Source organism: Lissotriton vulgaris, chromosome 3_1 (genome assembly GCF_964263255.1).
Source record: "Lissotriton vulgaris chromosome 3_1, aLisVul1.2, whole genome shotgun sequence".
Taxonomy (NCBI): Eukaryota; Metazoa; Chordata; class Amphibia; order Caudata; family Salamandridae; genus Lissotriton; species Lissotriton vulgaris.
The window spans coordinates 339,459,336-339,482,645 of NC_141689.1; the positions used below are offsets into that span (position 1 = coordinate 339,459,336).

The 23,310-nt window shown below is 49.4% G+C and overlaps 1 protein-coding gene across 1 annotated transcript in view; it reads right to left on the minus strand.

Annotated features, from left to right (window-relative positions):
• The window catches only part of CPLANE1 (ciliogenesis and planar polarity effector complex subunit 1), a 2,360,818-nt gene that overhangs the window by 2,131,978 nt on the left and 205,530 nt on the right, over positions 1–23,310 (minus strand). The window contains exon 5 of the mRNA XM_086960545.1: positions 19,409–19,644. Within this exon, the coding sequence (XP_086816671.1) occupies positions 19,409–19,644 (236 nt within the window). The remainder of the gene's footprint in view (positions 1–19,408; positions 19,645–23,310) is intronic.

Genomic DNA, 23,310 nt, shown 5'->3' on the forward strand with positions numbered 1-23,310 from the left:
GGCTGGAAGGACGGAAGAAAGGCCTTCAGTGCCAAGTGAACAGCTTTGAGTTCCAGGAAATTGATGTGATATGTGGACTCCGCCGGAGACCACGCTCCCTGGATCTGTAGATGGTCTGAATGCGCTCCCCATCCCAGGAGAGACGCATCAGTCACGATAGCCCGAGTCGGGATATCCTTGTGGAAAGGAACCCCTGCGAGGATATTGTCAACCGAGCACCACCATCTCAGGGACTGTTGGGTGTGAAGAGACAACTGAATCAGGTCGTCCCAACACCCTTTCCTCTGGCCCCACTGGTCCTCCAAACATTCCTGTAGCGGCCTCATGTGTAGGCGCGCGTGGAGTGAGGAAGATCCAAGAGGCTATTGATCCCAGTAGAGAAGACACCGTCCTCACTGTTGTAGATGGAGCAGCTATGAGAGCCTGAGCCTTCCGAAGGATGGATAAGCGTCTCTCCTCCGAGGGAGACACGCTTGCCGACAACGTATTGATGGAGGCTCCCAAGTACTGCAGGCACTGTACCTGAATCAGGACAGACTTGGACAGATTAATGTGCAACCCCAGACGGTTCAGCAGGACGGCCGTTCTGTTGAAGTGCAATTGCGCTTCCTGGAAGGTGGAGGATTTGATCAACCAATCGTCCAGGTACGGGTAGACAAACACCTTGTTCTTTCTCAGGTGCGCTGCTACCAAAGCCATGCATTTCGAAAAAGTCCTGGGTGCAGACTTCAGTCCAAACGGTAGTATGGTGTACTGATAGTGATTGGTGCCGATGAGGAAGCGCAGGAACTTCCGATGTTTGGGTGCAATGGGCACCTGGAGGTACGCATCCTGCAGTTCCATAGCGCACAGCCAGTCTTCTTTTTGCAGCTTAGGATGAATCCGGCGCAAAGACAGCAACCATCAGTTTGCTTAAATCAAAACCAGAATGGGCCTGAACTCGTTCTGGTCCTTCTCTCGCACCCGAAAGCACTGTGAGTACAGACCCTCTCTTAGAGACCGAGGGACATATTATCTCCCTTCTTCATAACAGGGTAACGGCCTCCGCTTGAAACTCGCGCAGCTGGACCTGCGAGCGAACCGGTGGAATTGCTGGAGGAGGGCTGACAAACGAAGACTGTCTTAGACCCGGCCGGCCTTTGTTCGCCGAGGAGCATCAAGCTCTCCCGCCTATGCGCACAATATACTTGTGAATTATTAAATGGGGGCCCGGGAGCACAGACAAATCCTGGGAGGAAAAACACAGCTGGAAAGGGCGGAAGGCCTTACGCCACTCTCCACGCTTCCCCAAACCTACAGCCTTCAAAAGTCTCTGATTCAGACTTTATGCGGACCACTCACTACCCTCATGGCAGCCCAAGGGTTGCCCAAAGAACGGGAGACTAGAAGCACACTGCTGTGCCGCAGGCTGCAGAGATGTCAGACGAATACAAGTATGGCAACGTAGGACAAACCCAAGGCAATACCTGGGGGTCGCCAGGAGAGAAAAACTCCGCTCCAACACCAATGATTAGATCTGAAACGATCAGGCCCTTTAGACTATCTCTTGTAAGGCTTCCCTCCTGTCTCTCGGCAGGGGAACCACAAATCGGTGAAGAAACACCCCCACACAGGGATCTTACCACAACGGCCCAGCAACAGCGGGCCACAGCATGCTGTCTGCCTGCCGTCACCCCTGTGACCAAGTCAGGAGTACGTTCGAAGCCAGAACTTCCTGGCAGGTGGTAGTGGACCGTAAAGTACCGCCCACCAGTGAACAACCCGCTAGGAGGAAAATTTGTAAGAGTAGGAGAGCACCTCCCCGTACTCATGGAAGATGCATCCTTGACATCAAGGCACGGGGGTTCGCAGACTGAGGGGCCAAAGGCCCCTGAGGTAGTGGGTGGGAGAGGGACCAGAGAGAATTCCGAAACATCCCCAGTGGTCACACCAGTGGTGGCAGAGCAGGAGGCGACCTAGACGATGAGTAGGTATGCGAATACTCAAAACTAAGCATAAGGACCAACGTCCCTCGCTTACAAGTGGTAAGTAGCCACAGACTCCCCATCAGAAGGGTTCCTCAACACTGATCAACTGCTCAGCGTCGAGAGTGGACGTTGCCGGGAAAACAACGTCCCCTCCTACGATGAGAGGCTCACCACGGAGCGAGGCCTGGAACAAGACCCAGGCGTCAAGCGCCGGCAATGATTCCGCGGCGGTAACCCATGACGTCGACCTCACTACGACTTCACCATCACTAAGACATTGACTGTCTCTACGACATTGACCAACACATCGACGTCAAGACGTCACTACGGTGTCAAACCCTCTCACTTCGACATCAAGCACCACTGTACCGAGACGCCTAGCCATCCATGACGGTGACGTCTGGACCTAACGGAAGACAGCGGAGCCCAAGCGACCAAAGCCCCAAAATGAGCATTACTGCCCTTCGACGTCGAGCATGACTGCCCTGACGTCACGTCGAGGCACTCCCTGATGTCACGTCGAGGCACTCCCTGATGTCACGTCGAGGCACTCCCTGACGTCACGTCGAGGCACTCACTGACGTCACGTCGAGGCACTCCATGACCTCGAGGCACTCCGAGACGCCAAGGCTCTCCAGGATGTCCAGGCACTCCAAGACGTCGAGGCACTACATGACGTCGAGGCACTCCATGACGTCGAGGCACTCCATGACGTCGAGGCACTCCATGACGTCGAGGCACTCCATGACGTCGAGGCACTCCATGACGTCGAGGCTCTCCATGACGTCGAGGCTCTCCATGACGTCGAGGCTCTCCATGACGTCGAGGCTCTCCATGACGTCGAGGCTCTCCATGACGTCGAGGCTCTCCATGACGTCGAGGCACTCCATGACGTCGAGGCACTCCATGACGTCGAGGCACTCCATGACATCGAGGCACTCCATGACATCGAGGCACTCCATGACGTCGACGTTGTTCAACGTCACGTTCGACAGGAGTCCTGGGTTGACAGAGAGTATACCTGCTCTCGACGTCGCCGTCCTCGACGCTGACCGGAACCACGTCATAGTTCAGACGCGCTCCTACGGAGGAGAACCCCAGAGGTCACAGCATGGGACTCGGTAGAGGACCTACCCTCTCCTTACCCAGAGGCTGAAGATGCCTTCAAACTCCCCTGCTCCAAACCTGGGAGCCGAAGCCTCCTGGAAAAGAAGGTACAGAGAAGACAGGTGTCAAAAGACACAGGCAAGCACAGAATACAAACCCTGTGAGCTTCAGCGTTGGTCTTTAATTCAACTGCAGGCAAGCACTTGTCAGAAAGAAATAGTATAAAGACAAGAAACACAGCAGAATGTAGATAAAGGCCAAAGACGTTGAGTGAAGCTGCCAAAAATCCAGAAATACACAAAAATTGAATTAAAAAAAGCTCAAATTGAAGAGCTAATGCTCCAGGGTCCTGCTAGCAGGAGCCGGAAAAAAGAACTGAAAGTAAATGGGACCTGCTGGGCATTCTGGGATAATGACAAAGTTTTGGAAAGTTTCCTTAAAGGCACTGTATCCCTTTTTGAGCCACATAATGGCAGCTTATGGGGCTTGTCTGTCCTTCCCTTCCTCTCTATCATTCCAGAGGCTTTGCTGTTTAAAGGGGAAGTTGTTCTCTATGGAGAAAACTTGGCAGGCTGTGCGGTGTGTGGTTTTGGTGGAATGTCTAGTTGAAGTACTGGACAGTGTAGCCTGTGGATATAGGCTGCATTATATGTCTTTAAATTCTCTCAAGTGTCTGTGCAGGACTGCATTGTTAGACAGTTTAAGAGATTATTTTTGATTGCTCCAGGGTCCACGCTCATGAGTGGGACTATTCACTAGATTATGACTATACACAGAGATCCCCTACTACAGAATTAAGGTTCTGGCTCAACGACCGCCAAGGTCCACAGTCCCTGCAGGGCGGAAGCCCAAGAGCGGCTGCAGCCCCTCCTGATGCCAGGGGCCTGGAGAGTGACTGGGTTGGCGAGGCGGACTTAGATAAAAAGTGAAACTGAAAGGCATGTGGCGGGAAGAACGTGCAAGTCTAAACGCGTACATGAAAGCAAGAAAAAAACAGCTGTGATTTGAAAACTCAGCAGCTATGCAGTATTTGTGTTTGCAAGGTCTTTATTTCTCTTTTTCGGATCCAGGTGAGAAGGCAGAAGAAGCAGCAGCAGCAGGGCAGGTGAGGGGTGGAGGGCTGTAAATAAGCACTCCACCTCGCCTGCCTGCTGTGAGGACCCAAGGACCCCTCCTTCTATTGGCTCCATGGTGAGAGCCACCGGGCCAATAGAAGGGGTCGGATTTCGCGGGCAGTTTTGTAAAAATCGCTGCATTTTTACAAAACTGCAGATTTCGCAAATTCTTTTGCAAATCGCGAAATCCTGGAGGGTCTGCCTAGGTAAGTAAAAGTATTGGTGTGCTCTGGTGATACATTATCCATTACAACTCTGCCTTTAACAGATCTATGTCTATGCATTACCATGAACTTGGTTTTGTCAACGTTCATTGCAAGTTCATGGGCATTGCAAAAAACTATAAACTGGTCAAGGGCACATTGCAGATCAGACTGAGTTTTTGATAGAATTAACGTGTTGTCTGCAAACATTAGTAATGGAACCCTTGATCCGGCAAGAGATGGAACATCAGTTGGAAAATTAGAATAATATGCAATAACCCTTTTTATAAATAGGGAGAAAGGGTAGGAGCAAGGACACACCCTTGCCGCACACCTTTATAGACAGGGAAACGATCAGACAATTCACCCTGCTGCCCCCACCTGACTTGAGCATAATTGGCCTCATGCAGTCTGATAATAAAACTAAGTATTTCTAGGGGCATCCCAGCCTCCTTTAATGAGTCCCACAGCTTATGGCGAGGTACTAAGTCAACTGCTGATTTTAAATCAACAAATGCAGCATAAAGAGTTCCCCCTGCTAAAATCACTGTAGACCAATAAATCATCGTAAATCGAAAAACTTGATCAATGGTGCTCACGTGGGGACAAAAACCCGCTTGGTAGGTAGATAATACATTCTGATCTATAATCCATACCCAAGGCTAGTCTTGCAGCTATTTTTTGTAGAGTACTAAATAAAGCTTATCGGCCTGTGATTGCTGGGACTGGCACGGTCTCCCTTTTTAGGTCTCGGCTAGCGTAGGCTGTGCTTGCGTAGTCTCGCTCGCAAGATCTTATGTCTCTAGTAGTGGGGCTTAAACCCGCCCCTCTTCTCCATTGGCTGGCGTCCTAAACGGTGGCCAGCTATTGGAGAAGAGGTCTCTCTGACGTTGTGTTTTCACTGTAAGCCCCGTCCTTTTCGGATTGAGGGGCGTGTTTTTTTCGTTTCTTTCTCTCCTCTAGAAAAACACGCCCCCCTGTCTGAAAAGGACGGGGATTACAGCAAAAACACAACCTCATGGCGAGTGCTTGCTCTGTTCCTCCCGCAGGCCCGTCCCTTAGCGAGCTAAGATGGCGGCTGCTGCCTCTTCAGCGCTGCTGTTCCTGCTGGAATTGTCATACGTAAAATAGTATGGGCCAATTGGCAGGACGTGAGTTCACTCTCTAAAATAACTCCACAAAAACAATCAAAGCCTTGGAAACTAAGGCTGATCTCAGGAAGCGGGCTCGAAGGGTGGGAGTGAATATGCTCAAAAAAGAGGGCGAATGTCTAAAAGAAAGGCAGAGAATAATCTCACCCAGCAAAGAGAGGGAAGAAGACAGGGTGATCTCACCATTTAAAGCAGTCTGGAAGTCACCGACTGATCTCCTCAGTCGATCTGAAGAGAAATGTGGATGCAGCACCCGCACAAAGTGACAACCAAGAATGCCTCTTTACTCCTTAAGCAGACGACACTTGTTACTGTCGGGATCAACTTCAACTGGGGCTTTGATGGTAAGAGCTGGGTAGTGTATGTTGCCAAGGGGAGCCCTGTTGCCCGAGCGGTGGGCTGACTGGCTAGGGGCCGAAAGGCTAGACAAGAGGCGCCCCTCGCTGCAACCGAACTTCCCCCATCCTTGTGGTGCGATCCTGGAGTGTACCTTGGGCAATGAGTGTTGACACATCGATATAGTCCCTACGTACCCGGATAACTGGTTACAAAAGTTTTGATGGCTACATACTAAGGCCACTGGAAGTTTGTAGGAGGCTGTGTACGATGTGTAGTAGACAATCCTGCTCATACACGGCCGACGTCTGCAGTTATTATCTATCTCTCATGTCTAGGGGAGTGTCGTTCAGTTGCTCGAACACGTGAGTAGTTAGAGAATTGTTTACCTGCCCTCCCTTATGACCGGCAGATATGGCACCATACTCCCCAACTATGCGGGATCAGCTTTGGCGCATTGGCTTGGTTCTAAAATAACCTAGAAAATCATGCAGTCGCACACCTTTGACACTTGGTGCACGAGATGAAACATATTGCTTGGATTCAGTAAATATATGTCTCTGTGAGTGTTTTGTGAAGAAAGAGAATAGCCCTTCGTTACCATTGGCTGATAAAAATCCGACACACGTGTTTGATATCTACCAGGTGCAATGATGATTGTCACAAATGTTGGGGCAATAACATGCAGATGTAGGTGCTTTCTGCACCAAAATCCACATCTTCTGGTAAATATCGGCATTTACCCCAATAAATATGTGCCGGTTTGCCCTTCTTATATGTCACAAAACAAATTATTTCGACCGGAGGTTATGGCTCACTTGTATTGTAGTCTGTAAGCTGGCCTCCAGTCTGTTACTCAACACGGGGCAAAGCATATAGATTAACTTTGACATAACTTTTAAAAAAGAAAATCCTTTTTATATAGGATTTTGTCGGAAGTATTTTGTTACAGAAGACTTTGCTCACTTACATACATTTTCTGAATGGCCTACAAGCCACACCGGACCATTGGCAGCATTGTAAAGCGACGAAAAAAATGAAATTTCAAGGTATTCTTCACCCTTGACCACTATAAAGCAGTTGGCAATCTCCAAGTCTTTTTTTTGAGTCGGTGGTCGGGGTTGAAGGGCACCGGACATAGTTTGGGGGACCACTTCTTAGCTTTCATCTTCAGTCCTTGACTCGGGGTAGGAAAGAGAAAGCCAGAAAATGGAGAGAGTGAAAGATAGGGAAACAGTGATAAAGGAGAAAAGCAGGGATGAAAAAACTGCTATCAAGAGAGGAGGAGACAGACGTCTAGAGTGGTGAAAGAAAGTGGCATGCGGTGGAATCAAGACAAGACAGGGCAGCCTTGGTATTTTCTTATGCAGTTCTTCAAATTAACTATTGTGTTTTTTCAAATATGTCCATACGCCATTACGGTGCGATGAGACTCTATTGAAAGTCGTACGTTTTCTGGGTGTATTCCGTGCCTCCCTGAAAGCAGGTCCACAATCTCGGCGGTGCAGCGAGCACTCCGTGCCTCCACCCCCTTCTTACACACCGGACCGCCGCCCTGGGAGAGCCCCGTCCTCCATGCGCCACAGTGCGCCTGTTGTACAGAGCACAAGGCCCGCTGTGACAGGAGCCTGTCTCCAGTTACTTTATGCTCTACTATTTATTCCGTGCGACAGCTCGAGTGTGTAGGGCCTCGGTCGCGGCACCGGCGGGACAGGGTGGTAAGGGGAGGGCGAGAGCCCTCTGCTGGATGGAGAGGCGCGCTCAGGCACTGTGGAGAGGAGTAACGCGCTTTGGAACGGGGGCGAGAGACAGCAGGGGATGTCAAGGGTGGGTGCCGTGAGTTGCATACAGGTTACTACACCATATACTCCAGCAACACACGTGCCTGCGAGTCTGTGGCAGAGAAGATTGTTATGGGATAGTAAGTTACATATGTGTTACCAATCTTAGTCACTGTCTTCCTAGACTTACGTGGATTCATTGTGTCTGTGAAAACTGTATCTAAAGATAACATAGTATTCAACAGAATTCAGGCTCCGGTTACGGCACGCCTCAAACTCCCGCAGTCTAACCTCATTCAAAGCCCGACAGTTCCAATGCGTAGAGCTTCAGTAACGTGCCATAAACCTATTGTTGCTTGTATGTGAACCCTTCTATGCCACCCTCAACAGTTACCCCACTAGCTGGTAACAGCGCTATATAAAGAAATAACTGGCGGTGCTGCGGGGGAGGGAAGGGGGCTGGCAGTGAAGCAAGGCGGAGCAGGCTGGCACCGAGCAGCGAGAGATCCGGGGAGGGGGCAGGGCTGGAGAAGGGGCAGGGTAGGAACAGGGGAGTGGGGGACAAGAGCGGAGAGTCGTGTGTGAGACACTGTGTGCGTGTGACACACCTTGTGTGTGACACATTGTATGTGAGACAGTGTGTGTGTGTGAGAGTGTGTGTGTATGGCTCTGTGTGTGTGTGTGGGGCTCTGTGTGTGTGTGTGTGTGTGGGGCTCGGTGTATGTGTGGGTCTCTGTGTTTGTGTGTGGCATTTGCGAGAGATTAAGCTATTGGCATTGTAAATGACAATGCCATTTATTTATCTGTTTTCAAAACCAACACATAAATAAAAAATTTGTCATTTACATTGCAAATACCTCTAACTTTTGCAAAGGCGAGACCGTTGCATTGTAAATGCTTGTTATATATGGGAATGATTTCGGCCCCTCGCCAGGTATCCGGTGTTAACGCACCTCTAGCAATAGCATTTACGATGATAAAAATATATTCAATCCAAATCTAACTATCTTGTTTATAAAGGTCGGCCGGGATGCAATCTGGGCCAGGAGCCCTCCCTGCAGGCACCCTGTCTAAAACTCTGCCTATCTCTCCTTTAGTAAATAATAGAACTGCTTCAGCATTGACCTCAGTGTCAATGCTGAGTGAGGAAGCAAATTGGCCTTGAAAATACTGGATCCAAAGTTCGGGAGGGACATTGTTAACTGGTGTGGTTCCAGTCATATGACTGCCCCATTTAACCAATTCCCAAAATGTTATCCAGTTCTTCTCATTAGAGGCATTAGTTAGACTAGCCCACCTATCCTCATCATAATCTTTCTTCGCCTTCAGTTGAACTTTCTTAGAATTTGCCCTTGCTAATTTAACCTGTTGAGGGACGCCCATCTTTATTGCATTTGAGAGGTGTCGAAATGCAATACCACAAGCCTCATTATACCACTTGGAGGCTTTTTTAAAAGGAGGCTAATGCTGCTTTCTAATTTTGGTAAACAGTGTCTTCAATTTAAAAAAAAATGATCCTCATGAACCTTCGTAAGGTGTGAGGGACAATTACCATTGGTATCTAAAAGACTCATCAATGCAAGAGTCTCCTCCATGGATGACCTAATCTGCTTTTGTAAACCTTCATCCTCGGAGACCACTGCCCATTTTAAATTGCGGCAATCTTGCGACATGATCACCTCTCCTATCTAAGATACAGCACACAAAGCCCTCTACGACCTAGGACCCGAATACCTCAACACGCGCCTGTCCTTTTACACCCCCACCCGCCAACTACGATCGTCCAATCAAGCCCTCGCCGCACCCATCCACCTCCGCCTTACACAGAACCACCTCTCCTTCAGAAAACAACTAAAAACTTGGATATTCGATAAGTATCAATCAATCAATCAATCATAATACTTGTATAGCGCGCTACTCACCCGGAAGGGTCTCAAGGCGCTTGGGGGAGGGGGTCCGCCACTGCTCGAACAGCCAGGTCTTGAGTGGTCTCCTCAAGGCGAGGTGGTCCTGGGTCAGCCGAAGGTGGATGGGCAGGGAGTTCCATGTCTTGGCCGCCAGGTAGGAGAAGGACCGGCCTCCGGCGGTGGCTCTTCGGATGTGTGGTACGGCGGCGAGGGCGAGGCTAGTAGATCGTAGCTGGCGGGTGGGTGTGTAGAAGATCAGGCGGTCATTGAGGTACTTGGGGCCCAGGTCGTGGAGAGACTTGTGTGCGTGGGTGAGGAGCCTGAACGTGATCCTCTTGTTGACGGGGAGCCAGTGCAGGTCCCCCAGGTGGCTGGAGATGTGGCTGCGTCGGGGATGTCCAGGATGAGTCGGGCGGAGGCGTTCTGGATTCGTTGGAGTCTTTTCTGTAGCTTGGCTGTGGTCCCGGCGTAGAGGGTATTTCCGTAGTCCAGACGGCTGGTGACGAAGGCCTGGGTGACCGTCTTCCTGGTTTCGGTCGGGATCCATCGGAAGATCTTGCGAAGCATGCGAAGGGTGTGAAAGCATGATGAGGAGACGGCGTTGACTTGTCTGGTCATCGAGAGGGAGGAGTCCAGGATGAAGCCCAGGTTGCGTGCGTGGTCTGTTGGCTTGGGAGCGGTGCCCAGGGCTGGGGACCACCAGGAGTCGTCCCATGCGGATGGCGATGGTCCCAGGATGAGGACTTCCGTCTTGTCTGAGTTCAGTTTCAGCCGGCTGTTCTTCATCCATTCGGCGACGTCTTTCATCCCTTCGTGTAGGCTGGTTCTGGCGGTGTTGGGGTCTCTGGTGAGGGAGAGGATCAGCTGGGTGTCGTCGGCGTAGGAGATGATGTTGAGGTTGTGTTGGCGTGCGATGGCAGCAAGGGGTCTCATGTAGACGTTGAAGAGGGTGGGGCTAAGTGACGATCCTTGCGGGACGCCGCAGATGACTTCGGCGGCCTTGGAACGAAACGGGGGGAGGCGGACTCTCTGTGTTCTTCTGGCGAGGAACGAGATGATCCACTCCAGTGCCTTCTCTTGGATGCCGGTGTTGCTGAGGCGTTGGATTAGGGTGTGGTGGCAGACAGTGTCGAATGTTGCAGAGAGGTCCAGGAGGATGAGTGCCGCTGTTTCTCCGTTGTCGAGCAGGGCTCGGATGTCGTCGGTGGCTGCGATGAGGGCGGTCTCAGTGCTGTGGTTGGCTCTGACCCGGACTGCGAGGGAGCCATTCATCTCGAGGAAGGCGGCAAGCTCTCTGTTGACGATGTTCTCAATGACTTTGGCAGGAAAAGGAAGGAGCGAGATGGGACGGAGGTTTTTGAGGTCGGTGGGGTCCGCAGTAGGTTTCTTCAGTAGTGCGCTGAGCTCGGCATGCTTCCAGCTCTCTGGGAAGGTGGCGGTGATGAAGGAGGTGTTGATGACGTCTCGGAGTTGGGGTGCGATGGTGGAGTCGGCCTTGTTGAAGACGTGGTGGGGGCATGGGTCGGTTGGAGATCCGGAGTGGATGGTGTTCATCGTGCGGGCTGTGTCTTCGGTGGTTACCGTGGTCCAGGTGCGGAGGGTGGCGGTGGGGTGCGTTGGTTCGACGGTTGGGTGCGTGGAGGGTGCGCCGAAGCTGTTGTGGATGTCGGCAATCTTGTGGTGGAAGTACGAGGCGAGGGAGTCGCAGAGATCCTCTGAAGGAGTGATGTCGTTGTTGCCGGTGCTGGGGTTGGAGAACTCCTTGACGATGTTGAAGAGTTCCTTGCTATCGTGGGCGTTGTTGTCCAGTCGTTCCTTCAGTGATTTCTTCTTGGTGGTGCGGATGAGCTGGTGGTGCTTGCGGGTGGCGTGTTTGAGGGCGGTCATGTTGTCAGCGGTCTGGTCGAGGAGCCAGGCTTTCTCGAGGGTGCGGCAGGTCTTCTTGGAGTCCTTGAGTTCGTCAGTGAACCAGGGGGCCTTCTTGCTTCTGGGTCTGTTGGGAGGGTTCTTCAGCGGTGCGAGGTCGTCGGCGCAGCCGGTCAACCACTGCGTGAAGTTGCGGGCTGCTTCGTTAGGATCCGTTGAGCTGGCAGGTGGGTTCTGGCTGAGGGAAGTGGTGAGCTGGTCGGCGGTGATCTTGCTCCAGCTTCTGTGAGGAACCTGTTGCAGGTGGTGGTGGGTTGTGTTTTTTCTGAAGCTGAAGTGGATGCAGCTGTGGTCGTCCAGTGGAGTCCGGTGGAGTGGCTGAAGGTGATGTGCTTGCTGGATGAGAAGACGGGATCAAGCGTGTGGCCGGCGTAGTGGGTGGGGGTGTTGACCAGTTGCTTGAGTCCGAGGTTGGCGAGGTTGTCCAGCAGGGCGGTGGTGTTGCGGTCCTTGTTGTTCTCCAGGTGGAAGTTGAGGTCCCCGAGTAAGTTGTAGTCGGTGGAGGGGAGGGCGTGTGGGCTGATGAAGTCCGTGATGTCTTCGCTGAATTGTGTGTGTGGTCCCGGGGGTCTGTAGATGAGGGTGCCTCTGAGGGTGGTCTTGGGGTCGGTGTGAATCTGGAAGTGGAGGTGCTCGGAGGCGTTGAATGCGTCGTTGGAGTCAGTCGAGATGCGGATGGTGTTCTTGTGGACGATGGCGATGCCTCCTCCGGTCTGGTTGACGCGGTCCCTCCTGATGATCTTGTACCTGTCCGGGATGGCGATGGCGATGTCGGGGGCTGAGGAGGCGTTCATCCAGGTTTCCGTGAGGAAGGCGAAGTCTGGTGATGTTGTGTCGAGGAGGTTCCAGAGTTCCACGGCGTGTCTGTGGACGGAGCGGATGTTGAGCAGGATGCACTTGAGGTTGTTGCAGGTGTTTAGCTTGGCGGGCGCGGTGCAGGTTCGGTGGCAGGTGAACTTGCAGGTTCTGCAGGTGAATGGTCCGTGTATGCGTTTCGGGGCGGCCTGGCAGCAGGTGGGGTTACGGCCGGCATTGAGTACGTTGAGGGCAGCGGCGTCGTAGGTCTGACAGATAGTCTTGCGTCGGTGGGGGCCAGGGGTCCTGGCGCTGGGCGCGGTCCAGGCGCGGACGGGCGCAGACGGGCTTGCCTTTGGCGCGCCTTCGGCGCACAAACGGCGCGCCCTTGCGCGTACGTGCGGACTCTGCCATAAATGGCGAGTCGGGGGAGCGGAGCGAGGGAGGAGCAGCTGGGAGGTGGGAGCGGGGTGGCGAATGGGAGAGGGACCAGGAGGAGAGGGGGCGGGGCCGTGGGGGAGCAGCGGCAGGGAGCGGGGAACGGCGGCTGAAGCGCTGGGGGGTCTAGGAGCTAAACAAACAGAGGCAGGGGGACGGCAGCGGACAATCAGAGGGCACAGCACAATAACAGGGCAGAAACGGCAGGAAATACAGTAATACAAATCAGGGGCACAGCACGCTAACAGGGGCGATAACGGCAGGAAATACAGTAATACAAGTCAGGGGCACAGCACAGTAACAGAGGAGATAACGGCAGAAATAAACAGAATACAAAATACGAGGCAGAGATACGAACGCTCAAGGCCAACGAGCAGGCGGTGGCAGCCGGGTGACCTCGGGAGGAGCCACGCGGCGGGTTGATCGACCGGCACTGACTAGGTCAGGCTACCTCCCCTCCCTCAAGCGCCTTGAGACCCTCTGGGTGAGTAGTGCGCTATACAAATTTTAAACTTGAAACTTGGTCCGATCCAATCCTAGTTAAGGTCAGTAGTAAAGGATCATGATCACTCTCTGGTCTGTGGTGAACCACCATATCCACAAGTCAGTTCTAAGCTTATAGAAATATTATCGATCCTACTACTTCTGATCCCACTAGAAAATGTGACACAACCTTCCGCGTCCGAAGGGGTTCTCCCATTAGTAGCTCTTATCCCACGCCCAAGGGATAGGCTTTTCAATTGGAGTGTCGCCTCAGTCCATTTATTAATTGGTTTCAACGAAAGGAGAGGGCCCCCCAGTTTTGATCCTCCTCCATACCAAGACTACAGTCATCTATGCCTAATGGCTCAAATGTACAGTTAAAGTCACCTACAATAACCAAAACGCTTGAGCCATCCAAGCCGTTCATAAATGTGTCTAGGTGGGCAATAGTTGGTGATGCTTTTCCACCCGGTAACCCTCTCGTATATACATGAATTAATATGAGGTCCAGCTCACCCTTTGAACAGATCTTTATAGGAAGGATATCAGGACTGTCTATTGATAGTTCCTTTATTTGGAGCATATAACCAGACCCCCACTAGGTCTCCCCTTTCTATTTGCGATTGCCACTTTGCCATAAGCCAAATATCCTGGGCGACAAATCGTATCTAAAGACGAGGTCTCCTGTAAAGCGATAACATCGTACCCCTCAACAAAGCACGACCAATCAGAGGACATGGTTTTATGGAGCAACGCTGCGATGTTCCAAGATAACAAGGAAAATGCAGGGTGATCCGAGCTCCCAGGGTCAACCTGTAAAGTGTCGGGCCAAAGGTTGATTCTTAGCCTCCAAGCTATAGATACTGTTCACTGGATCTAAATCAACCATGGGGGAACAAGCAGGACACGCTACCAGAATCGGGGTTGGTGGTTGTAGTCAATCACACAAATCTAAGTCGGATAAGGGGGCGAATCTATTGGACAAGGGGACCTCTTGCAATCTATTGGCTATTCCAAGAGGTGCCCAGGGTCGCCTGCCCATTTCTAGGCAATTTGGAACGTTAGTGTAATTTGGCCCTGGTTTGTAAAAATACCCTAATGGTACGATGGACACCCTGTACATAGATCTGCCCTTCGTTCCACACAAATTATCCAGCAAGAATGTTGTTGTGTGCACATTATTGACATTGACAACAACACAATCACCATACTCTTCCTTCCTAGAAAGACCAATCCATGATGTTCGTCTGACCAGAATCATAAACTTATCAACACCCTCTTCCCAAAACCCAGCCTCCGTAAGTCAAATGTTAAACCAATGCAAAACTTTACACAATAGTTGATCTGTGGTTTCAGACTGAGTTTCCTGCAGAGGTGGCACATTTTTCAGGACAACTACTAAGGGAGCTGCAGCCGGAGGCAAATTAAAGTTATGAAAAGTTAGTTTGTACAGGATTATGTCCCAAACCTCTCGGACCTTCTGATCCGTTGGTTATACAGGCTTGTGGATCCGGGAGATGAGTGTTACAGGTATTATCCCTTCTTAGAGCTGTTGTGACTCTGCTATCACCCAGAGTGCTTACTATAGATTGAGCAAATTCACTGGATTGATTCCCTGGGTCATCTTCAAACATAAGCACAACAGCTGACTTTTTGGTTATAAATGCAGCTGAGTTGGTTGGTATCCTTGTGGCAGTTGGTTTCAAAGTTGTTTTGCTTGAGGGTGGTATATTCAGAACATCCGGGGTGTCCACCGCATCCCACTGGTTAGTGTTTGTATTCGTAGCTGATTGCTTAGGATGAGTAAGGAGGCCCTTGAGAGCGGAGAAACCTGACTTGACCAGGGATTTATAATTGTCCAGTCATTCCTCTATCCTAGCCAGTCTATATGTTATAGGAGTTAACAGGGTTGTTAATGAATTCTCTAGTCTTCTCCACAGTTCTTGGTCACAATTCAAATTAGTACCATCCGCGGGTGCATGGTTGGAGTCAAGATCAATCGGGCAGCATTTTCAGATATACTACCCTCATCAGCTAAAGCACGACTGAGTTTTATTTGACCTAGCCACTTTTGCCGTCCAAGGCCTTTGTGGGCCTCCTCCCCGCTTCCTTTTCATTGCCGGTTCGAGAGTCAGTCGATTAGTGGTATTATTTTTAATCGGAGACCTGGCAGATGCTCGTGTAGACATGCTAGCGGCATTAATTTGGGCCGATAGTGAATTTGATGAGTCCTCTGTTGGTCCAGGGAGGTTAGGGACATCAGCGTAGTATGATAGAATTTGCAGCTAGTTAAGCTGGTAAACAAGCTGTAGCTATTGTGCCTAAGGACGACCTTTTGTTTAAAAGCGGGTCCAAAGATAACCGGCGCTCAGTCATCTGAATCTCCTTTTCCAAAACAGAGGTGGCCCTAAGTATAAACTGATCAAGCGTCCCCGCCACTCTACTACCGTGAGGGGTACCTAACTTCTTCCCTTCGCGTCTGCTCATCTTAAAGTACCTATGGATACCTGGCCCAGGCAGTCAGCAAGGAAGAAAGATAGACTTACAAGGTTTAAAGAGTGTTAATAAAACTAACCTTGCACTATGGACAGATTAGAGGGGGGGCCCAGCCCGGCCTCGTCCGGGCTCAGACGGGCCCGCCCAGGCTTCGCCCGGCGCGCGCCTGCGCGCGTACCGCGGGGCGGGAGCGGCGAGGTGTGATATAGCTCCCGCTGAGTGCAGGCACAGGTGAGGGCAGTTGCGGCACTCAGGCTGCTGGAACTTGGAGTCCCTCGTTGGTTCAGGAATCCTGCAGGCAGGCAGAGAAGGTACAATGCAGCTCCCGCGGAGAGGGAGCAGCGAGGTGTGATATAGCCCCGCTGAGTGCAGGCACAGGTGAGGGCGGTTGCGGCACTCAGGCTGCTGGGACTTGGAGTCCCTCGTTGGTTCAGGAGTCCAGCAGGCAGGCAGAGAAGGTACGAGGCAATCATAACTAGGGCTCCCGGTTTTCCGTTTTTACGGATTTTTACATATAAATACAGACGGAAAACAAGTTTTCCTTTATCTGTATTTATATATAAAAACGGGAAAATACCACTACATTTTACTGTGCTGCCATCTGGTGTCTCCCCCTCCTTAGAGGGTTAAGAGGTGACAGCTTCCCGGCACTCACAGAGCAGCCAGCCGCACCCGAGTACTTCACAGGTCATTAAAAGACCATTACTTTTTAATGCGGCTTTGTTGTTATTTCACCCCTTTTAGATCCCCTGACCAAACCATTGTTGTGTGACTTGTGGTTCGTGCACCATGTTGTGAGCAGGTCGGATCAGACTGTAACATCCCACTCACTCTCTCGTGGGCTACTCATGCATGGCAGCGATAAACGACAGAGATTGCATGAGAATCCAGAATTGCTCTGCATCACAAACTCGCTGTTAGACCACAGTCGGTAATCTTGTGTTCTTCAAGCTGATGACGAAAAGCTGCTCTTCCTCGTGGTTTAACGGCAATCAGAATTTGATTGTTGTAAACAGTGGGCGCATTTTTGGCACGGCGCTGGTACCGGTGTGTGCATGTGTGGTGCATCTGTGCTGTGTGTGTGAGAGCGACGGAGGTCCACCCATTGATACAGGCGTGTGCATGTATGCCACATGCTGTGCGTCCGCCGCATGTGAGAGAGAGGCAGAGTTCCGACCCTTGATACAGGCTTGTGCATGTATGGTGAGTGTGACACCCACTCTTACTGTTGCTGCTGTGTGTCTTTGTTTGTGAGATAGAGAGAGAGGCAGAGGTCTATCCATTGTTGACGACTGCATTTGTGCATTGTGTGTGTGATACATTACCGAGTGATTGTGGGCGTGCCCCTGCATGTGTAACTATGCACTGTCTGTGTGTCTTTCTCTGTGCTCAGACGGTGGGGGGCTGTGGTGCGACTCTCCATCAGGCGCTCGACCACAAGTCTGGGCCAGGGTTAAGTTTCATATATCGAATTGTGGCTGATTAAGCGGAAGGTGGGCCCCCCCACCGCCCCCCCCCCCCCCACACACACATACGCCTCAATATCACCCTTGGGGTAAAAATCCAAGCCTCTGTATTACTTTTCTGTAGCGGACAGCACTTTAATATTACAAATTACCCCGAATAATACATTCTGTATTAATCCGTTCCGAGGTAATAAACCTTCATTACATTCCATAGTTCGATATTGTACCTTTCGTGTTATTCCACACGTTGAAAGTTTACTTTAAATTACATTCTATGCGTCAGTATTATATGTTATTTTTACTACCTCAATATTATACATTTGATAACATTTCCAAACTCAGTTTTGTTCCATCTGAATTGTTTCGACGTTATGCCTTCAATAACATTCCACTCTTAACTCTATACATTCCATAGCAACCGACGACTGGAGATAATACTTGCTCTGGCCACCCATGTTATAATAATATTATACCTTGTCTCATTCCACGTCTCAAGTTGTGGAACCTGGGGCAGCTTAACCCTAGTCCTCCCGGAGGCAGGAACATAAAACTAAGTGCTGCTGCTAACCTCTAGTGTGGGGTTCACATTCCCTGCACATCCCACTGGACAGCTGGGGGTTGTATTTAAAAGGAGGTTCTGTAGCTTCCACTATACTGGGGGCAGGGTAATGCGGCAATAGGTTTTACTGGGGTGCTCTACCACCTGGGCTGTATCATGGATTAGCTGTAGTGGCGCAGTGCAGTGCCGAGCGCTGAGCGCATGTTTTATGTGTCTGTAGTGTGTAAATTGGAAACATTTAACTAGTGCTTCATTTGAGTTAGAGCTTTATTTTCAGATAGCAGAGCTCGAGAATTGAGGACAAGGCCTGCCTCTTCCTGTTTCTCAGCTGTTCTGTCTGAAAAAAAAGAATATATAAATATTGGGGCAGATGAATACCCTTTATGCCCTGCAGTGCATTAGCAACGGTCAGTGTGATACACCCGGGACAGATATAGGGTGGGGTCAGAGAGAGTAAGTGAAGAAAGAATCAGCTCAGCACTGATTGCTGGGAAATGATTCCACTGACTCATGCTATGTTAGCCTTGTTTACTACTGAGCCAAATTAAACAACGGGTTTTCTTTGAGGGCCTGTAATGAGAAACCCTGGTCTACTGCTTAAGTGAAATGTATAGAAGCAGAAATTCAATACACTCTCTGCTTCTTCAATTACCACTTGACCCTGGGCAAGTCACACTCAAATAACCCCCGGAGGTCATTTAGAGATTGTACAAAAATTACAGAGTGCAATTAACATTTTGGTTGCAGGTTTTCCCAGTTTCGAGTTTTCTCAGTGGGGCAGTGTGGTGTTCAGTGGGTGAGAGGATGTGGCACTCTACCGATGACAGAAACTGCAAGGCTCTGAGACAAATGGCTTGTGATAGCACTTTTAAGCATATTTGAGACATTTTGCAAATGGCAAAGTTTTCAGATGAATGTATAGTGTTGACCAATAACAACTGAGCGCATGTGTGCATTGTCAATTTAAATAAATGTGGAAAAATACTAGCTGTAACGTCGTCTTTTGTTTGTGTCAAAAATAAATGTGGATAAATACAGAAAAAATGCCAAAAAAATAAATATGGATAAATAAAGACGGAAATGGCAAAAAAATAAATACCATAAAACCGGGAGCCCTAATCATAACTTCGTCTCTCCACGCACAAATGTATATACCAATGCACCATAGTAACATAAATATGCACAGAGTGCATAAAACCTAGCCCAAACGGGTGTTAACAAGGTTTTAGTCCCCAAGAATTTGCAAGCAACACTGCCTCACATGAAAATAAAGTGGGTAAAGGCTCATGAGAAAACAGAACACCTAATAACTCCAATAAAGTGCTAATGTGGATGCAGGCCCTTTGTGAATGTCAAACAGATCGAGATGGTCTTCATGTCACTGGACACAGCTGTCTCTCACAAGGTGGGTGAGAGCTACAGAAAGCAAAGGAGAGGCAGCTATGTGGTAAGTTTCCTCAAAGAAGAGAACTTGGTCGAAGAATATGTGGGCATAGTCAGCTATCCATGCTGCAACATTTTCAGCTTAAATAACTGAAATTATAGCTTGAGGTTTTGTAATCTAAAACTGATTTTATATAGTAGAAATATATTTCTGTTAAACTGGAAGAAACTGTTGAGCATGAGGATCAAAAACTAAGTGTGATGAAAACGATACTACACTACTACTGCAACCCACCTTATTCCTTACGAACATTGCATGGACTGCTGCTTCTTTATTGTCAGTACCAGGTAATACTGTTGAGCCACCAGGATCGATTCTTGACCATCTCCCAGATGACAAATGACCTTTACATGATGATGGAACATTCTTTATGTCTGTGCTCTCCCATACAAACACACCGCCTAGTGTTGATGCAAGAAGTAGTCTTCTCCCATCCCCGGACACAAAGAGGTGTAATCGCCCGCAGCTCTCTGAAACAAAAAATAACATAACATACATTTATCAAACAATATTTTACTTCCTTAAAATCATTGCGAGACCAATATACTAATATATAAAAGTTTCAAAATAGAATAAGATCAATGAGCATCAGTGAAATTCAATCAATAGCTACTTTATTCTTACCACAATTCATATCTGGTGGTCCTTGAACATTCACATGTCTAGGATTTAACCTGGATTATCACAGTATCCTGCTAACAAATAGATTGCTGAACTGGTCTCACACAGCTAGAAGAGGGACATAAAGACCAGCAAGATGCCTCAAGGAGTTAACACTAAATGTTGTCATCTGCGGTGATCTAAAGGTCACAAGTTCAATTTGCAGTAAGGTAGTCTTTACTTTCCAACCTTCATAGGTAGAAAAATGAGTACCATTAAATTAGTTATTAGTAATATCTGCATTTTTATAGTGCTTAGAAGATGTAAAGACGTGTGCAATAACTGATTGAATAAAAAAAGCTGGTGTATCACACTCCATGACAAAAAGCATCAATTCCCACCACAAACCATGCAAAACAGGATGATGTGTGCCACCTCACTAATCCCTCCAGCCATGCACCACAGAAGCAAGCATTCACTTTCGAAAGAGACAAACTTTCCATTATACCTACAGGTTAATGCATTACCCCCATCACAAGGTAAAAAAACGGTAGAAAGCAGTGAACTTCTTTGACACTGCCAGTTAGATCTTCCTAATATCTAGTTATCAGACATTTAACCCTTCACTGTAATAGGCTGCTACTGCTCCCTTCTTTTGTGATGTATTGCTAGATGGATTTGGACTATCATATGCACACCCGACTCACTGCAGATGTCAACATTCTCATAAGGGGTGTGTCAGAAGGAATCAAGCAGACAGAAAAGAAACATAGGTGGCAAAATTAGGAAAACATATGGAGGGTCCACAATAGTAGAAGACCAATAAGAAATGTAAAAGTGACTTGCAAAAACATGTTGTGGTGACATGGTTAATGTTAAGACACTAGAGAAATACGCACCACCAGGGCAGAAACTAAAAATCCAATAAACAGGGACTTGGTGATACATACAATGAAACAAGATCACAAACCTTTAGACTTACACATCCATCTATAAGAGATACAAGAGGCCAGGTTGCTATGACAATGGCTAAAACACTTGGCCCAAGTGTATTTCCATTAAACTTCAAGAAGAAGAAACAAGTTACTTACCTGTAACTGTAGTTCTCCAGTATTGGAATTTTTCATAGATTCACATGCTTGAATCATTCCCCGTGGTTGAGATGGGAGTCCATGGTATTATTGAAAGTAATGTTCTAGCATACATAGAACCTAAGGCCTTAGGCCTAAAGATTTTTGTAACAGATCACTATCCTTTAGTAGAAAAAGGACCAAACTTAGAACCAGCCAATCAGTAGACACCACACTGTAGAACCTTCCTGAGAGAAGCTCCAGTCCCTCAGATTTTCTCAAGCAAAAATGCATAAAGATGGAAAAACCTGAGATATCAAATTGAGCCTTCTCCAGGGGAGGTGGGCAGGTTGCATGTGAAGCTCCGTCCATCACCACCTTTGGTTTTTCTTTGTTCGCCCTAAGTTGGCAGGGTATGCTCAGACGTGAGTTCCTTGCTCACTTTGCCACTGGAGTCAAGCAAGCCCGGCTGAAGACGGCTGGAATGCCAGAAACCGGTCCTGGGAAGCCTGATTCCGGTCCAGGGAAGACATGGCTTGGCAGTCGGGCTGAACTGTTCCTATGAGGCACAGGGTCAGACTGATTTGCATATGGACATGTCTGAACTGGGGTGGCGGAGTGAGCTAAAGAACGGTGATGGATTAAACCCAGATCAGTTGACTGGAGGTGAGTGTTTGTATTGTCAACGCTCCGTCCATCACCACCTTTGGTTTTTCCTTGGTAATACTGATGACCATAATCCTCTTCATTCTCAGAATCTTCCTGATATTTCACATTAAGGTCCGATGGGCTTAAAGCTGCCCCAAAAAGACTATCCTCCTCAGATTCCTCTTCCACATCATCCTCCTCCAGAAATTGAGATGGCATAAGAGCTTGTACCTGACAAGGTGAAGGTAAAGCTGGCGGAAATTGAATTTTTGCGATTTTCTGCATCTTTTTCTTTTCTCGTCGACGGTGTCTTCGACGAGTTCGTCGACGATTGCTGCTTGACAGCCAAACTTCGGATAGTCGATGGAACCTGCTTTGTCGACGGGGGCTGTTTCTCGTGGTCCGTCAATGGAATCGACTTCGACGACGACGAACCATCCGCAAAAGGAATCTTCGTTGACAGTAACTGAGAGGATACCGTTGTCAACACCACCGATGACACTTCTGCCGTCGACGATGATCGCCCCGTCAACGACGACGCACTCAGGGTTCCCGTCAACTCTCGTCGGCGGACGGTGCGTCGTCAGGAATTTGCCTTTCGACGACGATGAACTCGAAGAAACAATCTGCTTCATCAACGATAATGTTATGTTATGTTAATTGTTCATTTCTATAGCGCACGGCTACTCAAAAAGAGTGTCCCGGCGCTTTATTGGAGAAAGAGAAAAAGCTGCGACATACTAACATAACACCAAATAAAAGACTAAAAGAAAGTGTGAGCCAGAAATTCACGAAAGACCGGCTACTGAGTGAACAGCCAAGTTTTAAGGCCTTTCCTAAAAGCCAGCAGGCTAGTGGCTCCCCGCAGGGCCAGTGGTAAAGAGTTCCACAGCTGAGATGCCAGCAATCCAAAAGAGCGGCCTCCGAGGCGCGCTTTCTTTACCCGGGGGACAACAGCAAGGAGCAGGGATTCCGACCTCAGAGACATGGTTGGATGATAAAAGACCAGTCTCTTTTGGAGGTACTTAGCTCCCCCCTTGTGAAGAGCTTTATAGGCCAAGGTCAGCGCCTTAAAGGCGATCCTCTTGCGGATGGGAAGCCAATGTAAAGTTGCCAACAGGCCCGAGGCACTGGAGCGCCTACTAAGGCCGAAGATTGCCCTGGCAGCGGCGTTCTGCACCACTTGAAGCCGCTGCAGCAAGTACTCTGGAAGGCCCAGGTAAAGAACGTTGGAATAATCCAACCTGGACCCAATCAGAGCCTGGACTGTCAGCGTCCTATGTTCCACGGATAACAGAGGAAGGAACCTCCGCAGCATCCTAAGGATGCCAAAGCAGATGCCCGACACCCCCAGGATCTGGGATTTCAAGGTAAGCCTGTTATCCATCTTCACCCCCAGATTCTTAGCAACCTGAGAGGAGCCAGACGGAGGGAACATATCCAGTGGCCACCAAGTCTGCCAATCTGGCTCTGTGTCACACCCAAAGAAAAGTACTTCGGACTTGTCGGAATTGCACTTAAGGCTGTTTAGATGGAACCAATGAAAAACAGCCCCAAGGCAATCCCGAAGAGGAGCTGGGTGTCATCCGCGTAGGATACGATCTGGGCACCACGCGACTCCACCAACGCCGCCAACGGGGTCATAATGATGTTAAAGAGGGTCGGGCTCAAAATAGAGCCCTGAGGGACCCCGACTCCCAGAGGCGGCATCACGGCGGAATCAGGCGGGGCCCAGATCGATTGCCGGGGCCGGCTAGGAAGGAGGAAAACCAGTCGAACACCGTCCCCCGTAGGCCTATCTCGAAAAGTCTAGCGAGA